The following is an 18776-nucleotide window of genomic DNA, read 5'->3' as shown; positions in this document are numbered from 1 at the left end:
ATATTTTGCGTGGGTTGTCTTAATGATGGTGTAAAACCTTATGAGGTCTAAGCACTAAGCATTTTTATTCCCATTTTACAGATGAGGAAACAGATTTGGAAAGTAAGCCGTCTAAGTCCCACAGCTCAGTAGTAGAGTCGGAGCTGCAGCCCAGCCTCTACTGGCATTAGGCAAGTTGCACACCTGTCTCCTATATCGGTGTTTGAAAAGGCAGCTTGTAGTGGCCATGAAATGATAGGGTTCTGAACTGCCTGAGTCAGAATATGACTTGATGAGTTAACCAAACCAAGGTAAGTGAATAATATAGTAGTTGAGGATATAAATTCCTTCAGACATTTTGCTACTCTAAAATCTGAACTTTCCTTAAGAAAGAAGGGGAAAATATGGGGCGCCTGGGTGGCTCAGTCGGTTAAGCGTCCAACTTGGGCTCAGGTCATGATCTCACGGTTTGTGGGTTCAAGCCCCGCGTCGGGCTCTGTGCTGACAGCTCGGAGCCTGGAGCCTGCTTCGGATTCTGTGTCTCCCTCTCTGCCCCTCCCCCACTCTCACTTTGTCTCACTCTCTCAAAAATAAATAAATGTAAAAATGTTTTTAAAAAGGAAAGAAAGGGGAAAATGCTGCATTGGGGGCAACATGGTGGTATAGAAAGAGAATGAGTTTAGATCTCACTTGTTACTAAGCCCCATTAAAAAGTTAGTTAACCTCTTTTCGCTTCAGACTTTTCATTTATCAAGTGGAGATTTTCTCCTTTTAGGATAGAGATTGGAGATTATGTGTATAGCACAGTGCCAAACCTGTTATCAGCTGATCAGTAAAGAGCCTGGTTGCCTTTGTTATTGTTAGAATCTGTTAATTCTCAGTGAATGAAAACTTTTCTTTTTTTGAGGCCTTAGTAAGTTCATTTTCTGACACAAGCCGCTCCCCATCCATCACCAAGATTCAATCCTGTTCTTCTGATAAGTGTTTGTATAACACTGAGTTCCTTTCCTTTATAGCAATTCTGTTTTGACATTCTGTTTAGTCCTGTGATGAGCCAGTTAATGTCTGCCTCGCCACACTAGATAGTGAGCTCTGTGCAATCAGAAGCTCTGATCTTGTTCACCTTTGTCTTCTGTGCACAGTGCTTGCTGTATAGCAGGCCTTTAGTCAATGTTAAACGAGGGAAATGATTCTTAGTAGCAGTACTGACTACCTTGTGATGATGATGTCTGCTTCCATCAAAGGAGTGATGTTTTGCTTAAAGTAGAAGACAGGTCCTGTGATCTGGGTAAAATCTCAGTATTTGAACTTACCAGTCTTTTCTGGCCACATCTTAACATTATGCTGATTGAACCCCTTGGAAATAGAGCGCGGTAACATATTTCATTACATTTAGCATCATTGTCTGTTTCCAGTTTGACTGATCACGATTGAATTACTGCCGTACTGCATATGTGCTGTTGCACAGAATTTAATTTCAACTTCTTGGTTACTTATTTCACTTTGCAGGAAATGTGATTGTTTCATGGAACTCTTAGGCTTTTAAGAAAGTGAAAATACTGGGTATCTCATGTCCCATCTTCCATCTACCATCCATCTAAATACCATTTTCATTTGGCTTCTCTTATAAGGGAGAAGATGTCAACCGGACACTAGAAGGTGGAAGGAAGCCTCTTCATTATGCAGCAGATTGTGGGCAGCTTGAAATCCTGGAATTTCTGCTGCTGAAAGGAGCAGATATTAATGTATGTAAAGAACGTGGTCATTCTAGAAAAAAAATCCTGTTGTATGCCTTGGGTAATTGTTTTCTAGTCTTGTAAAATAGAAATATAGTCTGAAATTATACCAAATTTCCTGTAACCTAGAAATACATAGTTGGCATTTTTTTTTAAATAAGCAGAACAAACAGACTTTCTTAAATGGATAAAACCGTGAGTTAGGATGCTTCATTTTTAAGTTCTACAGCAACTTGAGAGTTAACACTGTCACTGTCTATAGGTGGCAAATGGCTGTCATGCAATGGAGGATAGGACTATGTAGTCCTAGAATAAATCCAGACTGGAGTTTTGGACAAAGGTCAGTAGGCAAATGGTCAGACAGGAGCGGTCACCTCCTGGCTCTTGCCTTTTACAGCTTTTCAGGGTTTTGGAAAAATGTTTAGCCATGACAGCAAGTGAGATGAACTTTACACATTTCAGGGGACACTATGTCACCCGGCCCCATTGTGGCAGCCTTGTCCCTCTCATTGGCTATTTTCTACCCCCTCTCTTCCCTTCCTGGGCCTCATTCGCATTCCTACCACATCGTGAGGACTTGGGGCTCAGAGAGGCCAAACAATTGGCACAGTGTAAGTGGCAGAGCCAAGGTTTGAGCTGACGTCAAAGCCCTGTGCCCTCTACTTCACTAGGCTGATACTCAAGGAGACGCTACTTATGGGCTTGGGCCCTGGCAGCTCTCTAAGAGGCTGAAAACTTGTAGCCTTGAAGGGATTTTGTGTAATAGGGCAAAGAGGTAAACGTTGATAGTTCTCTGATCAAATCTAGAGGGAAGGAAGAAATGAAAACTAAAGTCGTTTTTTAATCTCTTATTTCATAGGCTCCGGATAAACATCATATTACCCCTCTTCTGTCTGCTGTCTATGAAGGTCATGTTTCCTGTGTGAAATTGCTTCTGTCAAAGGTGAGATCAATTGCTAATTGTCTTAAAGTTTTTATTTAAAATTCCAGTGAACATCCAGTGAACATCAGTTTCAGCACTACTTCATATATCACCTAGTGCTCATCACAACAAGCGCACTCCTTAATCCCCATCACTTATTTCACCCTTCACCCTTCCCACCTCCCTTCTGGTAACCATCAGTTTATTCTCTACAGTTAAGAGTCTGTGTCTTAGTTTGTATTTTTCTTTCCTCTCTTGGTCATTTCTTCTTTAAATTCTACATATGAGTGAAATCATATGGTATTTGTCTTTCTCTGACTCATTTTGCTCAGCATAATACTCTAACTCCATCCATGTTGTTGCAAATGGCAAGATTTCATACTTTTTTATCGCTGACTAATATTCCATTGTATGCACCCCATCTTTATCAGTCAGTAGCCACTTAAGCTGTTTCCATAATTTGGCTGTTGTAGATAATGCTACTGTAAACATCGGGGTGCATGTATCCCTTTGAATTAGTGCATTTGTATTCTTTGGGTAAAAACCTAGTAGTGCAGTTGCTGGATCATAGGGTAGTTTCATTTTTAACTTTTTGAGGAACTCCCATACTGTTTTCCAGACTGGCTGCCCCAGTTTGCATTCCCACCAACGGTGCAAAAGGGCTCCCCTTTCTCCACATCTTCACCAACACCTGTTTGTTTCTTGTGTTGTTGATTTTAGCCATTCTGACAGGTGTGAGGTGATACATCATTGTAGTTTTGCTTTGCATTTCCCTGATGATCAGTGATGTTGGCCATCTGGATATCATCTTTGGAAGAATGTTCTTGTCTTCTGCCCATTTTTAATCAGATGATTCGTTTTTTGGTTTTTAAGCTTTGGAAGTTCTTTATATATTTTGGATACTAACCCTTTATCAGATAAGTCATTTGCAAATATCTTCTCCCATTCTGTAGGTTGCTTTTTAGTTTTGTTGATGGTTTCCTTCACTGTGAAGAAGGTTTTTATTTTGACGAAGTCCCAGTAGTTTATTTTTACTTTTGCCTAAGGAGACATCTGGGGAAAGAAGTTGCTATAGCCGATATCACAGAAATTACTTACCATGTTCTCTCTTAGGATTTTTATAGTTTCAGGTCTCAAATTTAGGTCTTTCATCCATTTTGAATTTATTTTTGTGTTATGGTATAAGAAAGTGGTCAGTTCCATGCTTTTGCACTTTGCTGTCCAGTTTTCCCACCGTCATTTGTTGAAGACATAGTCTTTTTCCCGTTGGCTATTCTTTCCAGCTTTGTCAAAGCTTAATTGACCATATAGTTGTAGGTTCATTTTTGGGTTTTCTGTTCTATTCCATTGATCTATGTGTCTGTTTTTGTGCCAGTACCATACTAGTTTAGTTACTACAGCTTTGTACTATAATTTGAAACCCAGAATTGTGATGCCTGCAGCTTTTGGTTTTCCTTTTCAAGGGTGCTTTGGCTGTTCGGGGTCTTTTGTGGCTCACAAACTGTTACCAGTTCATGATGGATAAGAAGGTTGGGCTAGAATAAATCAATCCAGCCTCCTTCATCAAGAGTATCTTGCGATGAAAAAACAAGTTAGCTGAACTAAGCACTGTACTTAGTGATGTAGAAAATATTCTGGACTCCTAACCATTTGCAGACTGGTACCAGGTTTAGAGAGAGACCACACTTTAAGTAGCCCTTGTATGAAATTTGTAAGCTCCGTTTTCTGTCGTACATACTGAGTGAGATTGTTATTAGAGGCAGTTTGCTGTAAATAGGAGCCCTCCAAGTCGTCTGGTGTCTTGATGTGCTTGAGGTCCTGGTAAATTTGGAATTTTCTGGTGTTCACTCTTAGAGGGCGTTCAAAATCCAGCTTCAACAAACCAGTCAGTTGCAGCATTTCTAGCCATGTTACATGGAACCTGCAGGTGTTGGAAGACAAGAAATCTTTGTAAAATAAGGCACCAGGATTAATCCTAAGCTTATCATTTCATTGGCATAGACTGGAAAATGCTCTTTATAGCATTTGACTTGGGATTTTAAAATAAGTCCTGTTGAAGGAAGAAAGATAGAAAAATGAGTAAATGTATATAAAGCATTTTGCCACAGTGCCTAACACATGTGTTCAATAAATAGTAGCTTTTATTTTAACTAAGACTGAGGAGGATTTTTAGCTTCATAGAGATAGCTTCAGTAAGATTTAGAAAAAATTGGGAAAGAAGGTTAGCATGTTTGTCTCAACACTTTATTGATAATTTTTTTAATTTACCCATAGCTGCATGTTAAACACAATTACTAAATTTCTTTAGGTGTGTGGTTGTTACTGGTTTGGTGTTGGGTTTTTATTTTGGGAGAAGAGGTCTATATTAATCGTAATTTTTAGATACTACACATTCTATTGATAGGAATAATGTGGTTCTCCCAAAGCCAAAACAAATGGAAATATTCTTGGTTACTGTAGAGGATCTAGAATCTGTTGTAGGATGTGCTCCCCAAAATTTCCAGTCACTATGTCTCCTCACTGTCCATCCCTCCCCCACACCCATGACAAGATTTTTTTAAGTACCTTTGAAAACTACTGGATAATTTCATCCCTCAGAGAATATTTTTGCTTACCGTATTCAAAACCGGTTGTCACAGGCTGCAACTATTGATTTACAGTTTGTTAAAGATTTGTGTAATTCCAATATTTTATTAGTTTGAACTCTTTATATTGCAAGTAACTAAACCCAGCTCAGATAGGCTGAAACAGTAAAGAGATCTTGTTGACTCACATCACTCTACCGTTGAGGCACATAGCCTCACCCTGGGCTCGAGCCATGTTACCAGGATCTGATTTCTCTTTGCCTCTCAGCTCTGTTCCTCAGCATAGACTTAATTTAATGCCCTTGGCCTCGATATATCTGCTAAGCGTATAGTAAAAGAAACCGTAATATTGCTATCTTGTGTATTTGAAAATTGCTAAGAGTAAATCTTACAAGTTCTCATCACAAGAAAAAGACTAACTCATGTGATATTAACGAAACTTATTGTGATAATCAGTTTGTAATCTATGCATGTATCAAATCATTGTCATAACATTTGTATTAGTTTAAGGGATACATATGTCACTTATGCCCGAAAACTTAATTCGTAAGTCACAGTAAAAGATAAAACACACTTTCTTCTTCCCCCTTTGACTCTCCCTGATATTTTTCTACCCAGCTAAGGTTTTGTTCTCTGAAAATAAAAACCTCCATGGGATCCTTTTTAGCTTAGGCTGTATCTAATGTTTATTAAATGAGAGGCTCCTAATAAGCATGCTCTTTCTTCTTAGCCGTATCTCAAACTCTGTATTTCTTTCTGGTAAGTTTCTCTTTCCTCACAGGACAAACAAAAAAACCCAGTTATGGTCATGCCAGAGAAGTCCTTGAAACCCTTGTTCTGTATTCCTTATTCCCAAAGCATGGCGCTCCAGGTCCCTGAGACATGACTGTGAGATTCCATTGTTAAAGAATCTTCTGGCTTCATGTGTATGTACATTAGGCCCTAACATGGTTTCTTAGAAGGGTCTCTGTAATTATGTACTCTTCTGCTAAACTATTGGTTGTAAGTTGAGTTGTTTGACTTTTAACTAGCTTATTTATTTTTACTTGTAACTGTAATACTGTTATTTTATTTGTGTGTGAGTCTTGATTTTTGGAGCTGAGTGACATTCAGAGGTGGCTCTGTTGATGGCAGATCAATTGTACCCATGCAGAGCTATTATTTTAGATGAAAGGGTTTTTTTTACCTTTATGAAAGCAGCATAGGAAAATTTAGTTCTGCTTTTTCAAAATTACTTTTTTTATTATTGCATAACCTTCTTTAATGGATACCCTATAGTTTTGTTAGCCCGATTTTTTTTTGGAAATTGATTGTGCTTTCAGAAATCCTTAGTTGCTAAAATAAGTCTATTCCAGTGCATTTTTTTTTTTGTTACGATCAATGCTTGTATTATGAAATCTGGTTCTGCCTTTTATCAAAAGTTAGAATCCTTATGGATTATTACGAATTTGTGTTAAAAGTACTTAGTTTGAGAAGTTTACCAAATTGACGTTTTTAATTTATTATCCAGCTGGCATATCATTAGTATAGGAAAAAAAAACAAAATAAAGATAAAAACTCAGTGTGATCACAACTAATAGGGAAAAAAGAGAAAACCACTAAAACAAAAGAAAGGAGGGTTACCAGAATGATGTCAAATCAGTAAGTGATAGTATATCACATAGTTGGGACAAGTTTTCGTGTTTGGTTCTCCTTTAGTGCAGTGGAAGATGAAGTCTATGACACAAGTGGGAATCTAAAACATTTAATCCTTGATTGTCCATGTAGTAAAAGAAAAAACTTTTACAGGGATAGTTATGAGAAATGTAACACGTATATTTCTGTACGTAAAAGTTATTTGGCCTGATTTTTGAGCTAGGAATTTAAAAAAAAAGAAGAAGATCAATACATGTGGGACTTCCACTTCGAGATGGAGGCCTGAGCACATGCCATGGTATGAGGTTCATTAGAGAAGACATTGTAATGAATCCTTCAGACACAGAAAGCAGAGGGGATGGCACTGAGGAAAATAACATGCCCCGACACGAGCAAGAGAGTGTCATTGCAAGAGTAGGAACTGATCCAGCGTGGCTCCAAGCCTTGAAGTGGTTAGTACCCTGAGCAAGAAACAAGTGAAGACTGGATACACCATAAACCCAAAGAGAAAAACCGAGAGGCAAGAAGGATCATTAGAAATTAGTATATGAAAAAATCTAGGTGAATATTAAAATAAAAAACAAACACTAAAGTTAAAAAAAATAAGCTAGGAAAACAAAATGAGGTAGGGGCGCCTGGGTGGCTCAGTCAGTCAAGCATCCCACTTTGGCTCAGGTCATGATCTCATGGTTCATAGGTTTGAGCTCCGCGTCGGCCTCTGTGCTGACAGCTCAGCCTGGAGCCTGCTTTGGATTCTGTCTCCGTCTCTCTTTGCCCTTCCCCTACTCTCTTTCTCTCTCTCTCTCAAAAATAAATAAATATTTTTAAAAATTTTTTTAAAAAGCTAAAACTACATAATTGCTGAATGGTAAGATGGTGATCAAAGTTCCTGGTACTTCCACAACATCCAGAGCCCATGAAAAATACTATGCAAAACTGGTGAGGAGAGACAAGGGAAAAGAGACAGAACAGGTCAAAATGCAGGCTCGAGAAGCCTCCTGAGTAGCAGTAGCAGAGGAGGAAGAAGCCCAAGCAAGAGTGTGAAACACACATCCAGGATAGAGAAGTGGCAACCAACGAGCACAGCAGCAGTGACAAGGCCAGACCTGATAAGACTTCTACCTGTTTTTATCAAAGCAAAACAGACTGTTTAAGTATATATCATTTTGAATTGTAATGATCTCAGTTGAATAAAGGTTTTTGGGTTTTGCCTTTAAAATCTTAAAAAGTGATACAAAAATATCCTGTGGTCCAGAGGTTGGCAGACTTTTTCTTAAAAAGTCATGTATGACTTTGAAGACCATGTGTTTTCTGGCCTAACTCTGCCACCCTAAAACTGCCATAGACAAACTAGAACAAATACTGAAATTTGTGTGGAATCACAGGAGACCCTGAACAGCCAAAGCTGGAGGCATCACAGTCTCTAATTTCAAGATACCTGCTACAAAGCTTTAATAAAACAGTATGGTGTTGGCACAGAAATACACACATTCTGTCCAGTGGACTAGAATAGAGCCCAGAAACAAACCCATGCTTAATATGGTTAACGTTTGACATTGGCCTTAGCAACATTTTCTAAGGCAAGGAAAAGAAAAGAAAAATAGACTACTGGGACTATAGCAAAATAAGAAGCCTTTGCACAGTGAAAGAGACTATTAACAAAATGAAAAGGCAACCTACTAAATGAGAGATTTACAAATGATACATTCAATAAGGGGTTAATATCCCAAATATATAAACCTACAGCTCAACACCAAAAAAAAAAAAAAAAAAAAAACCACTACACAAATAGACACTTTTCCAAAGAGCACATGTAAATGGCCAATAGACACATGAAAAGATGCTCAACATCATGAATCATTAGAGAAATATAAATCAAACCCACAGTGAAATACTACCTGAACACCAGCCAGAATGGCTAGTGTCAAAAAGACAAGGAATAACAAACGTCAAGGATGGGGGGAAAAGGTAGCCATCGTGCATTGTTGGTGGGAATGTAGATTGGTATAGCCATTGTGGAAAACAGTGTAGAAGTTTCTTTAAAATTTTTTAAGTAGAACTACCATATAATACAGTAATTCCACTACTGGGTATTTATCCAAAGAAAACCAAAATACTAATACAAAAAGGTTTATGCACTCCTGTGTTTATTGCAGCAATTTAGAGTCCCTAGATTAATGGATAGAGGAGATACACACACACACACACACACACACACACACACACACTGGAATATTACTCAGCCATGAAAAAGTATGCAGTCTTGCCATTTGTTACAGCATGGATGGCTCTAGAAGGTATTATGCTAAGTGAAGTCAGTCAGAGAAAGACAAATACCATACGATTTCACTTATAAGTGAACTTTTTTGCTAAAAAGCAAAACAAAAAAGCAGAAACAGAGTCATAATCACAGAGAACAAACTGGTAGTTGCCAGAGAGGAGGGAAAGAGGAGGATGGGCAAGGTGGGCAAAAGGGAGTGGGAGGTATAGGCTTCCAATTATGTAATGTGTAAGTCACAGGGATGAAAGGTGCCGCACAGGAATATAGTCAGTAGCGTTGTCATAGGGTTTTATGGTGACAGATGGTAGCTGCACTTGTGCTGAGATTCCATAATGTATAGAGTTGTCCAATCACTGTTGTATATGTGAAACTAATATAACATTGTATGTCGACTGTAATTCTAAAAAGCTGTCCTAGACAGTACAGAAATGAACAAGCATGGCTGCATTCCAGTAAAACTTTACTTACAAAAACCAGCATCTGGGTCACAGTTTGCTGACCGCTGTTCTAGCTCATGAATAGTTTGGAATTTATAGTGCACATCATGTTAAGGTTCTAGCCCTCAGTGGGAACATGACCCTTCCTAAGTGATGCAAGTTAAGAATGTAGCTGTCATTCTGGATGCTTTTTTCCAACTCTGCTAGTGCTCATTTGTTGAAAAGTTTTATCAACTAGTGTAACCAAACAAGAGCTTACAGGACAATGATCTGGAATTTTCACTGTTTATTCCTGATTAAAATCTCATATGCCTGAGAAATAGCATCATTTCATGAACACATTAGTTAAAAGGTTAAGCATGAAATGATACTCGTGAATTAAAATATTAGCCAGTAGACTTTCGTAAGTCCAAAGTTAATTTCTTTTTCACAGCTGTATTTTGATATACATAAAATTGGTATCTTCTAGTTTGGTTAAAGATACAATTCTCTGAGAGAAATGTTTGCCTGCAGCAAACTCTCCGTTAGACATTTCCCATAATATTGTTATGGTATATAGTATCTGACATCTATCAACATTTCTACATTAATACTTACTAAAATTCCTTATAATTTATGTAATGCCTTATAATTTATATGTTCATAATTGGATTTTAAGAAGTATCCTTGTTTCCTAATCCTAGAGAAAACCATTTCGAAATAAACCAATGTGGGGAAAAGGGAAATATTTAAATGTTTGCTTGTATACCTCATTTAAAGGTGTTAAGTTTGGGGCGCCTGGATGGCTCAGTTGGTTAAGCATCCAACTTTGGCTGGGGTCATGATCTCACGGTTCATGAGTTCAAGCCCCGCATCAGGCTCTGTGCAGACAGCTCAGAGCCTGGAGCCTGCTTCGGATTCTGTGTGTGTGTGTGTGTGTGTCTCTCTCTCTGCTCTCGCTCTCTCTCTCTCTCTCTCTCTCTCTTTCTCCCTCTCTCAAAAATAAACATTCAAGAAAGAAAAACATGTTAAGTTTGCTACAATGTAGAATGTAGACAGATAAGCTATGTCATTTACTCTGGTGTGTTCATATTGTCCTCATGTAAGTATATGCTATTACTAAAAATGACCAACTTCCTGTGAGAACAAGAATTCTTTTAAAGAGAAAAAGTTGTACCCTAGCATGTGAGAATGAAAATCTTGTGAATTGAAAACTTAGCGAAAGTTTTACTTATTTTAAAAAAAATTTTTTTTAAGGTTTATTTATTTTTGAGACAGAGAGAGACAGAGCATGAACGGGGGAGGGTCAGAGAGAGAGGGAGACACAGAATCTGAAACAGGCTCCAGGCTCTGAGCAGTCAGCACAGAGCCCGACGCGGGGCTCGAACTCACGGACCGCGAGATCATGACCTGAGCCGAAGTCGGCCGCTTAACCGACTGAGCCACCCAGGCACCCCTAGCGAAAGTTTCAAAACACTAATTACTGTTTTATTCCTAGATTACAAACCTACAGCATACTTAAATTATTATTATAAACTGTCATTTGTTATTAGTGATATCTAGCACATTAAGCTATAACTGAGAGGAGGAAATCCAAAGAAAATTTGGCTTTGTTTTCCATTATTTCTCTGCTTCACATTGTGTCAAAGAAGTTACCTCCTTAGCAAGTCTACTGTAACCATACAACAAAATAGGTAACCGCTAATTGTGCGACACCAATTTTAGTGACTCATAGCTGTGTAAAGACCACTCTCGAAGTTACTTGCTTCTGTTTGAGTAGGATAAATGAGTGAGGTACAGACACAAAGGTTTGCTCAGCTACCTTTCCTTTTATTAAAAGGAAGTCAAACTACTAATGTTTTACATAAAGTATGTCTTAGAGTAAAAAATACTAAAACTCAGTCTACGAAAATTTAGAACATTGATGTCTTTACTGAACATATTTGTGTTCTATTTAAATACCAAGCAGCCAGTTAATGATAAAAACTGAATACCCCCCTCAAATGCCAGCATTGTCAAGTCCTCCAAGTGTCTGTGGTACTGATTTTTGCCGCTTCAACTGAGAATTAAATGTGTAAGATACAAAGATTGGGAAGTCACCCTTCTCAGCATAAACAAATACGTACTTGCAGTTAGAACCCTTTTTCGCTCTGATTACTCACTGCCCCATCCCCAGAAAAACCTAGACAGCTTTACATATGCTCAAGCTAGGATTTTATGATTGCTCGGAACCCCCAAGTTCTGTTCCATCTAACTTAGGCAGGTTTGGTTTTAAAAGCATTTCAGGACCAGTGACCCTCACTGAACTCAGCGATGCCTTTCTGAATTACTTTAAAAAGAAACTGCATTGTCAGAATTGATCCAGCTCTGAATTTCACCACTTAAATCACGGAGAGACCAGTTGTTACACTGTTGCCCAAATCCCCTACACAAATGTACCCGTTGTAAGCTTGTTATTTTAAACCATTTAGATCTTTCAGCCTGGCGTCGTTAGGAGGTAGTTCTGGTCAGTGACCTACTTACCGGTGCCTTGGTGCCACACACACCACCCCCAAGTTGCGTTCTCAGTTCTGCCTCATAATCACTTTGTGGTTTTGAGCAAGTTCCTTCACATGTAATCCTAAGCTTACTCTTCTGCAGCACAGAGCCAGTAGAGTAGTCCCCCGCCCACCTCATCCAGAGTTTTGCTTTTCATGGTTTTAGTCACCCTCGTCCAGCCACAGTCCGGATTCAGGTGATCCTCCTTCTGACTGTCCTCAGAAGGTCATTCGTAGCCGAACACCGTGCGGCCGTGCCCGTGTCTTTCACCCCGTTCATTACATCTCCCGAGGCATCTGATCATCTCCCGTCACCACACTTAAAGGGACCACCTGCACCTCTTCCTTTCCCTTGAACACTTAGAGGCCAGTATAGGCTGACTGTTTGGCCCACTTCAATACTGTTGTGTTTCAGGGGGCAGGGAGGCCGGAGGATCGGGAGAGAGGGTAACAGCCAGTCGGTGAACAGTCAGAATACACGTAAGGTCATCTGTCGATAAGTTTGCCATCTCACAGGGTCACAGTGCATGGTGTGCCAAAACAGTTACAGTGGGAACGAAGATCACTGATGCCAGATCCCCAAAACAGAAGAAATGAAAAAGTTTCACATACTGTAAGAATTACCAAAATGTGACACAGAGACAGGAAATGAGCAAACGCTGTTAGAAGAGTGGCACTCATAGACTTGCTTGACCCACGGTTCCCACGAGCCTTTACTTTGTTAAAAAACAAGAACACTGTATCTGCAAAGCACACTGAAGCAGAACACATTAAATTGAGGTGTGCCTGTATTTACCATGCTGACTTATGTTTGCATACGCGATCCTTTCCTTTGTCCTCTCCAGATTATGAACATATGCAGAGAACCAGCCTCTTGTTCTCTTTAACGCCCCAGGATAGGAGTTGACAGTTTCTGCAAAGGACCAAAAATAAATACTTGAGGCTTTGCAGACCATACGGTGTCTGTCACAGCTACCCAGCTCTGCGGTTGTAGCACAAAAGCAGCCATAAGCAACATGTTAAAAAATAATAATAATCATGACTGTGTTCTAGTAAAACTGTATCAAAACGATGTCCGGTAATTCACAGAAACTTTATGAATGTTTGTTGAATAGACTTAGGAATTGGTTATCTCTGCAAATGTTCTTTAGCTTGAAAGGGTTCAACAGATGACACACTGTATCTATAGTTGTACAGGGTTCTTCATTTCCCTGTAGCAGGAGACACAGAAATGTTGAGAATACCTAAAGTTAATAAATTGTAGAATCTGGGTCTCATCCTAACTTTTTTAGGAGAAAAGCCATAGGTCATTTTTTTTTTTTTTTTTTTTTTTTTTTTTTTTTTTTTTTAGTTTATTTATTTTGAGGGAGAGAGTGAGGGAATGGCAGAGAGGGAGAGAGAGTCCCAAACAGGGCTCAAACCCACAAACCATGAGATCATGACCTGAGCTGAAATCAAGAGCCAAACACTCAACCAGGTGAGCCACGCAGGCACCCCCGCCCTCGGTCATTTTTAACTAAAGCTGGCACAGAACACGAGATGTGGAGTCAGAAAGCTCTAGTTACCATAACTTGCTGACTGACTTTGGGGAAGTTTCTTAACCTCTCTGATCTTAAATTAAATCTCTATTAAAAAGATAACAGTGCCTACTTTACAGGGCTGCTGTGAGGATAAAATGAGATGATATATATGTAGTATTAGGTTAAAAACTCAAAACTGCTACAAAATTTAAGAAACCTAACGTTCACTGTGTTGAGTATTGTATTAGGTTTTTGGGGTGCCCAGAAATATTCTTTACTCTGGTACCTGTATCAATATGTAAATTAAATGCACGGTTAAATCCTGTACCAGTAAATAACATTATACGACATGTGTAAATGTAGGTATTTGAATAATTTTTTAAATGTTACTGTTTTTAGTAGATTCCAGAATTGAATTGTGTAAGTTCTCTAGTAATGGTAATATTTAAATGTGTATTCCAACAGTTGAAAGTTCCCAGGTTCTGAGCATCTTATCATACTACAGTGTAACTATGAACAGATGCCCCAAATCATGAGATAATTCTTGAGAAGCAGTATCTCAAGACAGTTCTAAAATGTGTATGAATTGACCGATTCAAAATAAGGAATTTACAGTATTCTAACAGTGACTAGCTTTGGTGCATATATACACAAGATGGTAGAAAAGGTAGTTTTTCCTTTGAATGTGGTGAATATATGTGATCACTGAGGGTGACTGATGTTACTAATACTCATTTGCACTGTGACCCACATGTAAATTTTTGTTAAGCATCTGCTGTATCCCAGGCGTCATCCTACGTGGTAAGGGTACAGAGATGAATATGACAAGACCCCCGCCCTCATGGAGCCCCACCTAATTTGGGGGGGGGTGGGGGACAGGTCTGTTAACCTAATTAACAGACTGTGGTAAGAGCCTTAAAAGAAATGGAGTCCAGCTATAACCAAAACTACCACAGTGATTTCAACAAGAAAATGACTCATAATAAGATGTCTGAAGGGATGCAGTCCGAGGCTGGGCATCAACGTCCCACACTCCCTTCTCCTCCATCTTCCCTGTCTTAGGGTCACAAGAGGACTGCTGAACCTCTAGGCATCGCGTCTGTGTTTTGGATGGGAGCAGGAGAAGAGAGCTAAGGACTCTTTGCTTTTCAGGAAAGCCCTCCATAGGGGAGACCGAATTGGTGTCAGATGGCCCTGTGTAGCTCTGAGGGAGTCTGGGGATTCAGGATTCAGTTTCTCTCCCACCTCTGTAGCAGAGGAAAGCCAGGAAGAAGGGGGTGCACTGGACACCAGCTGAGCCAAGCCCCAGTATCTACTTTGAAGTAGAATCAGCAAGTGCCAGAGATATACAGGGGAGGGGAGAGCCAACTGCCTGGGAAATTCGGGTCTTCACAGAGAATGGAACAGTTGAGTACGTTCAACTCAGGTGGTGAAAGGGGGAGGACAAAGCACTTTTTTGTTCCTTTTTGAATTTTCAGAGTCCTTATGAGACCTGTAATATCAGATAAAAGGAAACATGCTATATTCATTCAGGCATTCATTTTGTGTTTGATTCTAATGAACTTTCCAGAAGTGAGTTGACTGTCCATACCACGGTTGCTGAATTTTTATGTTTTTAGCTAGCTACCTTGTAGACTATTCTATTCAAGGACAGAGATAGCAGAACTTTTTTTTTTTTTTTTTTTTTTTACAATCCCTGTATTCTACACTTTACTATCAAGTAATACTTGATTATCTAAGCCTGTGACTTTTCAAGATCAAGAAGTTACTTGTAATGTCTTAAAGCTTTTACTCCCTAGAATGGTAAACGGCCTGCCTGTGTACTTGGGCCACTTGGCCATAATGACCATTTCCTTCTTCAGGAAACGTTAGTCACCTGAATCCTGCTCTAAATATAGGCAGATGAGCCTAGTCCTGATTCTCTAATCAGATGTCAGAACTGAAGGGTCTCCAGTGTTGAAATTACCTGAAGATAATTAAACATTTTATATATTATGCCTAATGAGCAACCTGTTCACAGTGGCAGTACTTTGTTGATCTGCTTATAGTAATTTGTAACGAATAATTTTGTTTCTTCCATTCCCTTAGTGTGTATGTATATTCCCTATCTTTATCAATTAATTTAATAAACGTTTATTGACCGCCTGTTACTGATCCTCTGTAAGGCCTTGGGAATCCCAAGACTTACAAGCTTGGTTCCTGCTTCAACGTATTTAGTCTAGTAGGGGGAGAGAAAGACCTAAAACAAGCGCATTGAAGTGTTGTGATTGCTGTGGCAGGAATTTATATGTGACATAGTAGGGATCTGAAGGCAGAAGAGGTCAAGTGTGGTCCTAGGGGTCAAGGGGATAGTGTGTTTTGAGTAAGAATGCCATTACAACTTCAGGCACCATGATTCATAAAGCACCTGTCATGTAATTTATAAAAAGCATTTGACGAGCTGAATCTTAGACACTTTTGTCCGGGAATCTAATAGAGAAGTGGGGTACCATTCTAAAGAGAAGCAACAATGTGAGAAAAGTCACAGGGACACAGAGAGACCCTGCAACGTTAGGGTAAGGTAAAAAAAAAAAAAAAAAAAAGCAAGCTCACAGCTACAGCATTCACTATAAAGGATTTAACAAGAAATAGGACTAGAGAGGTCAGTAGTGAGCAGATTATGCCTTGTGTCATACTATTTATTTTCATTCTCTTCTTTGAGGATGCCATTAAGACTTTTTTGGTAGGTGAGTAGTCGTGTGATCAGACTTGGATTTTAACGAACATCACCCAAACAGATGTATGGAGTCTGAATTAAAATGGTGTAAGAAGTGAAAAAAGATAGGAAATTATTGAATGTCGTGGCTGCAAGGACATATGAGAAATGTTAAGAATAGTCTCCTCTAAAGACTTGGTCAATTTATGGAAAGAGCCTAAATGTCCATCAACTGATGAATGGATAAAGAAATTGTGGTTTATATACACAATGGAGTACTACGTGGCAATGAGAAAGAATGAAATATGGTCCTTTGTAGCAACGTGGATGGAACTGGAGAGTGTGATGCTAAGTGAAATAAGCCATACAGAGCAAGACAGATACCATAGGTTTTCACTCTTATGTGGATCCTGAGAAACTTAACAGAAACCCATGGGGGAGGGGAAGGAAAAAAAAAAAAAGAGGTTAGAGTGGGAGAGAGCCAAAGCATAAGAGACTCTTAAAAACTGAGAACAGGGGCGCCTGCGTGGTTCAGTCGGTTCGGCTGCCGACTTTGGCTCAGGTCATGATCTCGTGGTCCATGAGTTCGAGCCCCACGTCGGGCTCTCTGCTGACAGCCCAGAGCCTGGAGCCTGTTTCAGATTCTGTGTCTCCCTCTCTCTGACCCTCCCCCGTTCATGCTCTGTCTCTGTCTCATAAATAAACGTTAAAAAAAAAAATTTAAAAACCAAGAACAAACTGAGGGTTGATGGGGGGAAGGGTGGGTGATGGGTATTGAGGAGGGCACCTTTTGGGATGAGCACTGGGTGTTGTATGGAAACCAATTTGACGATAAATTTCATATATTGAAAAAAAAAAAAAAGACTTGGTGATTGATGACATGCGAAGCAGCAAGAACTACATGGAGTCCGCACATTTTCCAGAAGATGATGGTGGTCTTTATCATTATAAAAAATACTGAAAAAGGGACAAGTCTGTAGGAAAAGATTAATTATGGTGGAGACAAATGTAGAGGTGAGCTTCAACCAGATGATGAGGACAATAACATGGGAAAAGGGACCTACATCCTTAAATGATCTTACAGGATAGAATGATCCTACCAACTTTGATACTCTTAGCACTAGACTGTCTGAGAGAATAAAATTAATTTACATTGTTAAAACTTACATAAAACCCAAAGTGATCTACTCAGCGCAACCCCAAAATCCAGTGGTACTTTCACAGATACAGAACAAACAATCCCAGACTTTATATGTGGAACGACAAAAGACTCCCAATAGCCAAAGCACTCTTGAGAAGGAAGAATAAAGCTGGAGGCCTCACACTTCGTGATCAAAACATTATAAAGCTTATAGAATTTAAAACAGTAATGTGTTAGCATAAAAATCAGTGCAACAGAATAGAGCGCCCAGAAATAAACCCGTATCTATATGGTCAATAATTTACAACACAGGAGCCGAGAATATACAGTGTGGAAATGGCAGTCTCTTCAATAAATGGTGCTGGGAAAACCAAACAGCCACATGAAGAAGAATGAAACTGGACAACCATCTTACACCTTGCACAAAAACCAACTAAAAATGGATTGAGACCTGAAATCATAAAACATCTAGAAGAGAACACAGGGGTTAATAATCTCCTTGACATTTGCGTTGGCAGTGATTTTTTGGATTTGACACCAAAAGCAGAGACGACAAAGCAAAAATAAATGCATGGGATTGCAGCAAACAAAAAGGCATCCATACAGCAAAGGAAATTAAGAAAATGAAAAGGCAGCCTATGGAAAGAGAAAATATTTGCTGATCATGATGTATATAAGGGGTTAATATCCAAAACATTATACAGAATTCCCATAACTCAATAGAAGAAAAAAAATCTGAATAAAATACAGATAGAGGACCTGAACTTTTTCCCAAAGATGCCACACATGCCAGCAGGTACACGTAAAGTTGCTTCACTAGTCATCAGGGAAACGCAAATCAAAGCTGCAATGAGATACCACCTCTCACCTGTTAGAATGGCTGTCATCAAGAAGATAAGAAGCGTTAGCAAGGATATGAAGAAAAGGGTGCCCTTGCATACTGTTTGTAAGAATGTAAATCGGTGTAACCACTATGGAAAAGAGTATGGGAGTTCCTCAAAAAAATTAAAAATAGAACTACCGCATGATCCAGCAATTCTGCTGCTGGGTATGTATCTGAAGGCAGTGAAATCACCATCTTGAAAAGATCCCCACAACCCCTGTGTTCAGTGCAGCATTGTTGACAGTAGCCAAGACATGGAAACAACCTGAGTGTCCATCGAGAAATAAATGGATAAAGAAAATGTGATCTGTAATGCACGCACACAGGAATATTATTATTCAGCCATTAAAGGAAAGTCTGCCATTTGCAGCAACATAAATGGACCTTCAGGGCATTATGCTAAGTGAAATAAGTCAGACCATAGTATAGAGAGAGAACCAATACTA

General features: G+C 39.2%; 1 protein-coding gene across 1 annotated transcript in view; it reads left to right on the top strand.

The window, feature by feature from the left end:
• The window catches only part of MTPN (myotrophin), a 58728-nt gene that overhangs the window by 33096 nt on the left and 6856 nt on the right, over positions 1–18776 (top strand). Inside the window, exons 2-3 of the mRNA XM_030308509.2 lie at positions 1611–1724; positions 2575–2658. Of these exons, the coding sequence (XP_030164369.1) occupies positions 1611–1724; positions 2575–2658 (198 nt within the window). The remainder of the gene's footprint in view (positions 1–1610; positions 1725–2574; positions 2659–18776) is intronic.

Source organism: Lynx canadensis, chromosome A2 (genome assembly GCF_007474595.2).
Source record: "Lynx canadensis isolate LIC74 chromosome A2, mLynCan4.pri.v2, whole genome shotgun sequence".
In the NCBI taxonomy this organism is placed as follows: Eukaryota; Metazoa; Chordata; class Mammalia; order Carnivora; family Felidae; genus Lynx; species Lynx canadensis.
The sequence above is the reverse complement of the archived record's forward strand: the minus strand, read 5'-3'. Positions and strand labels throughout refer to the sequence as shown.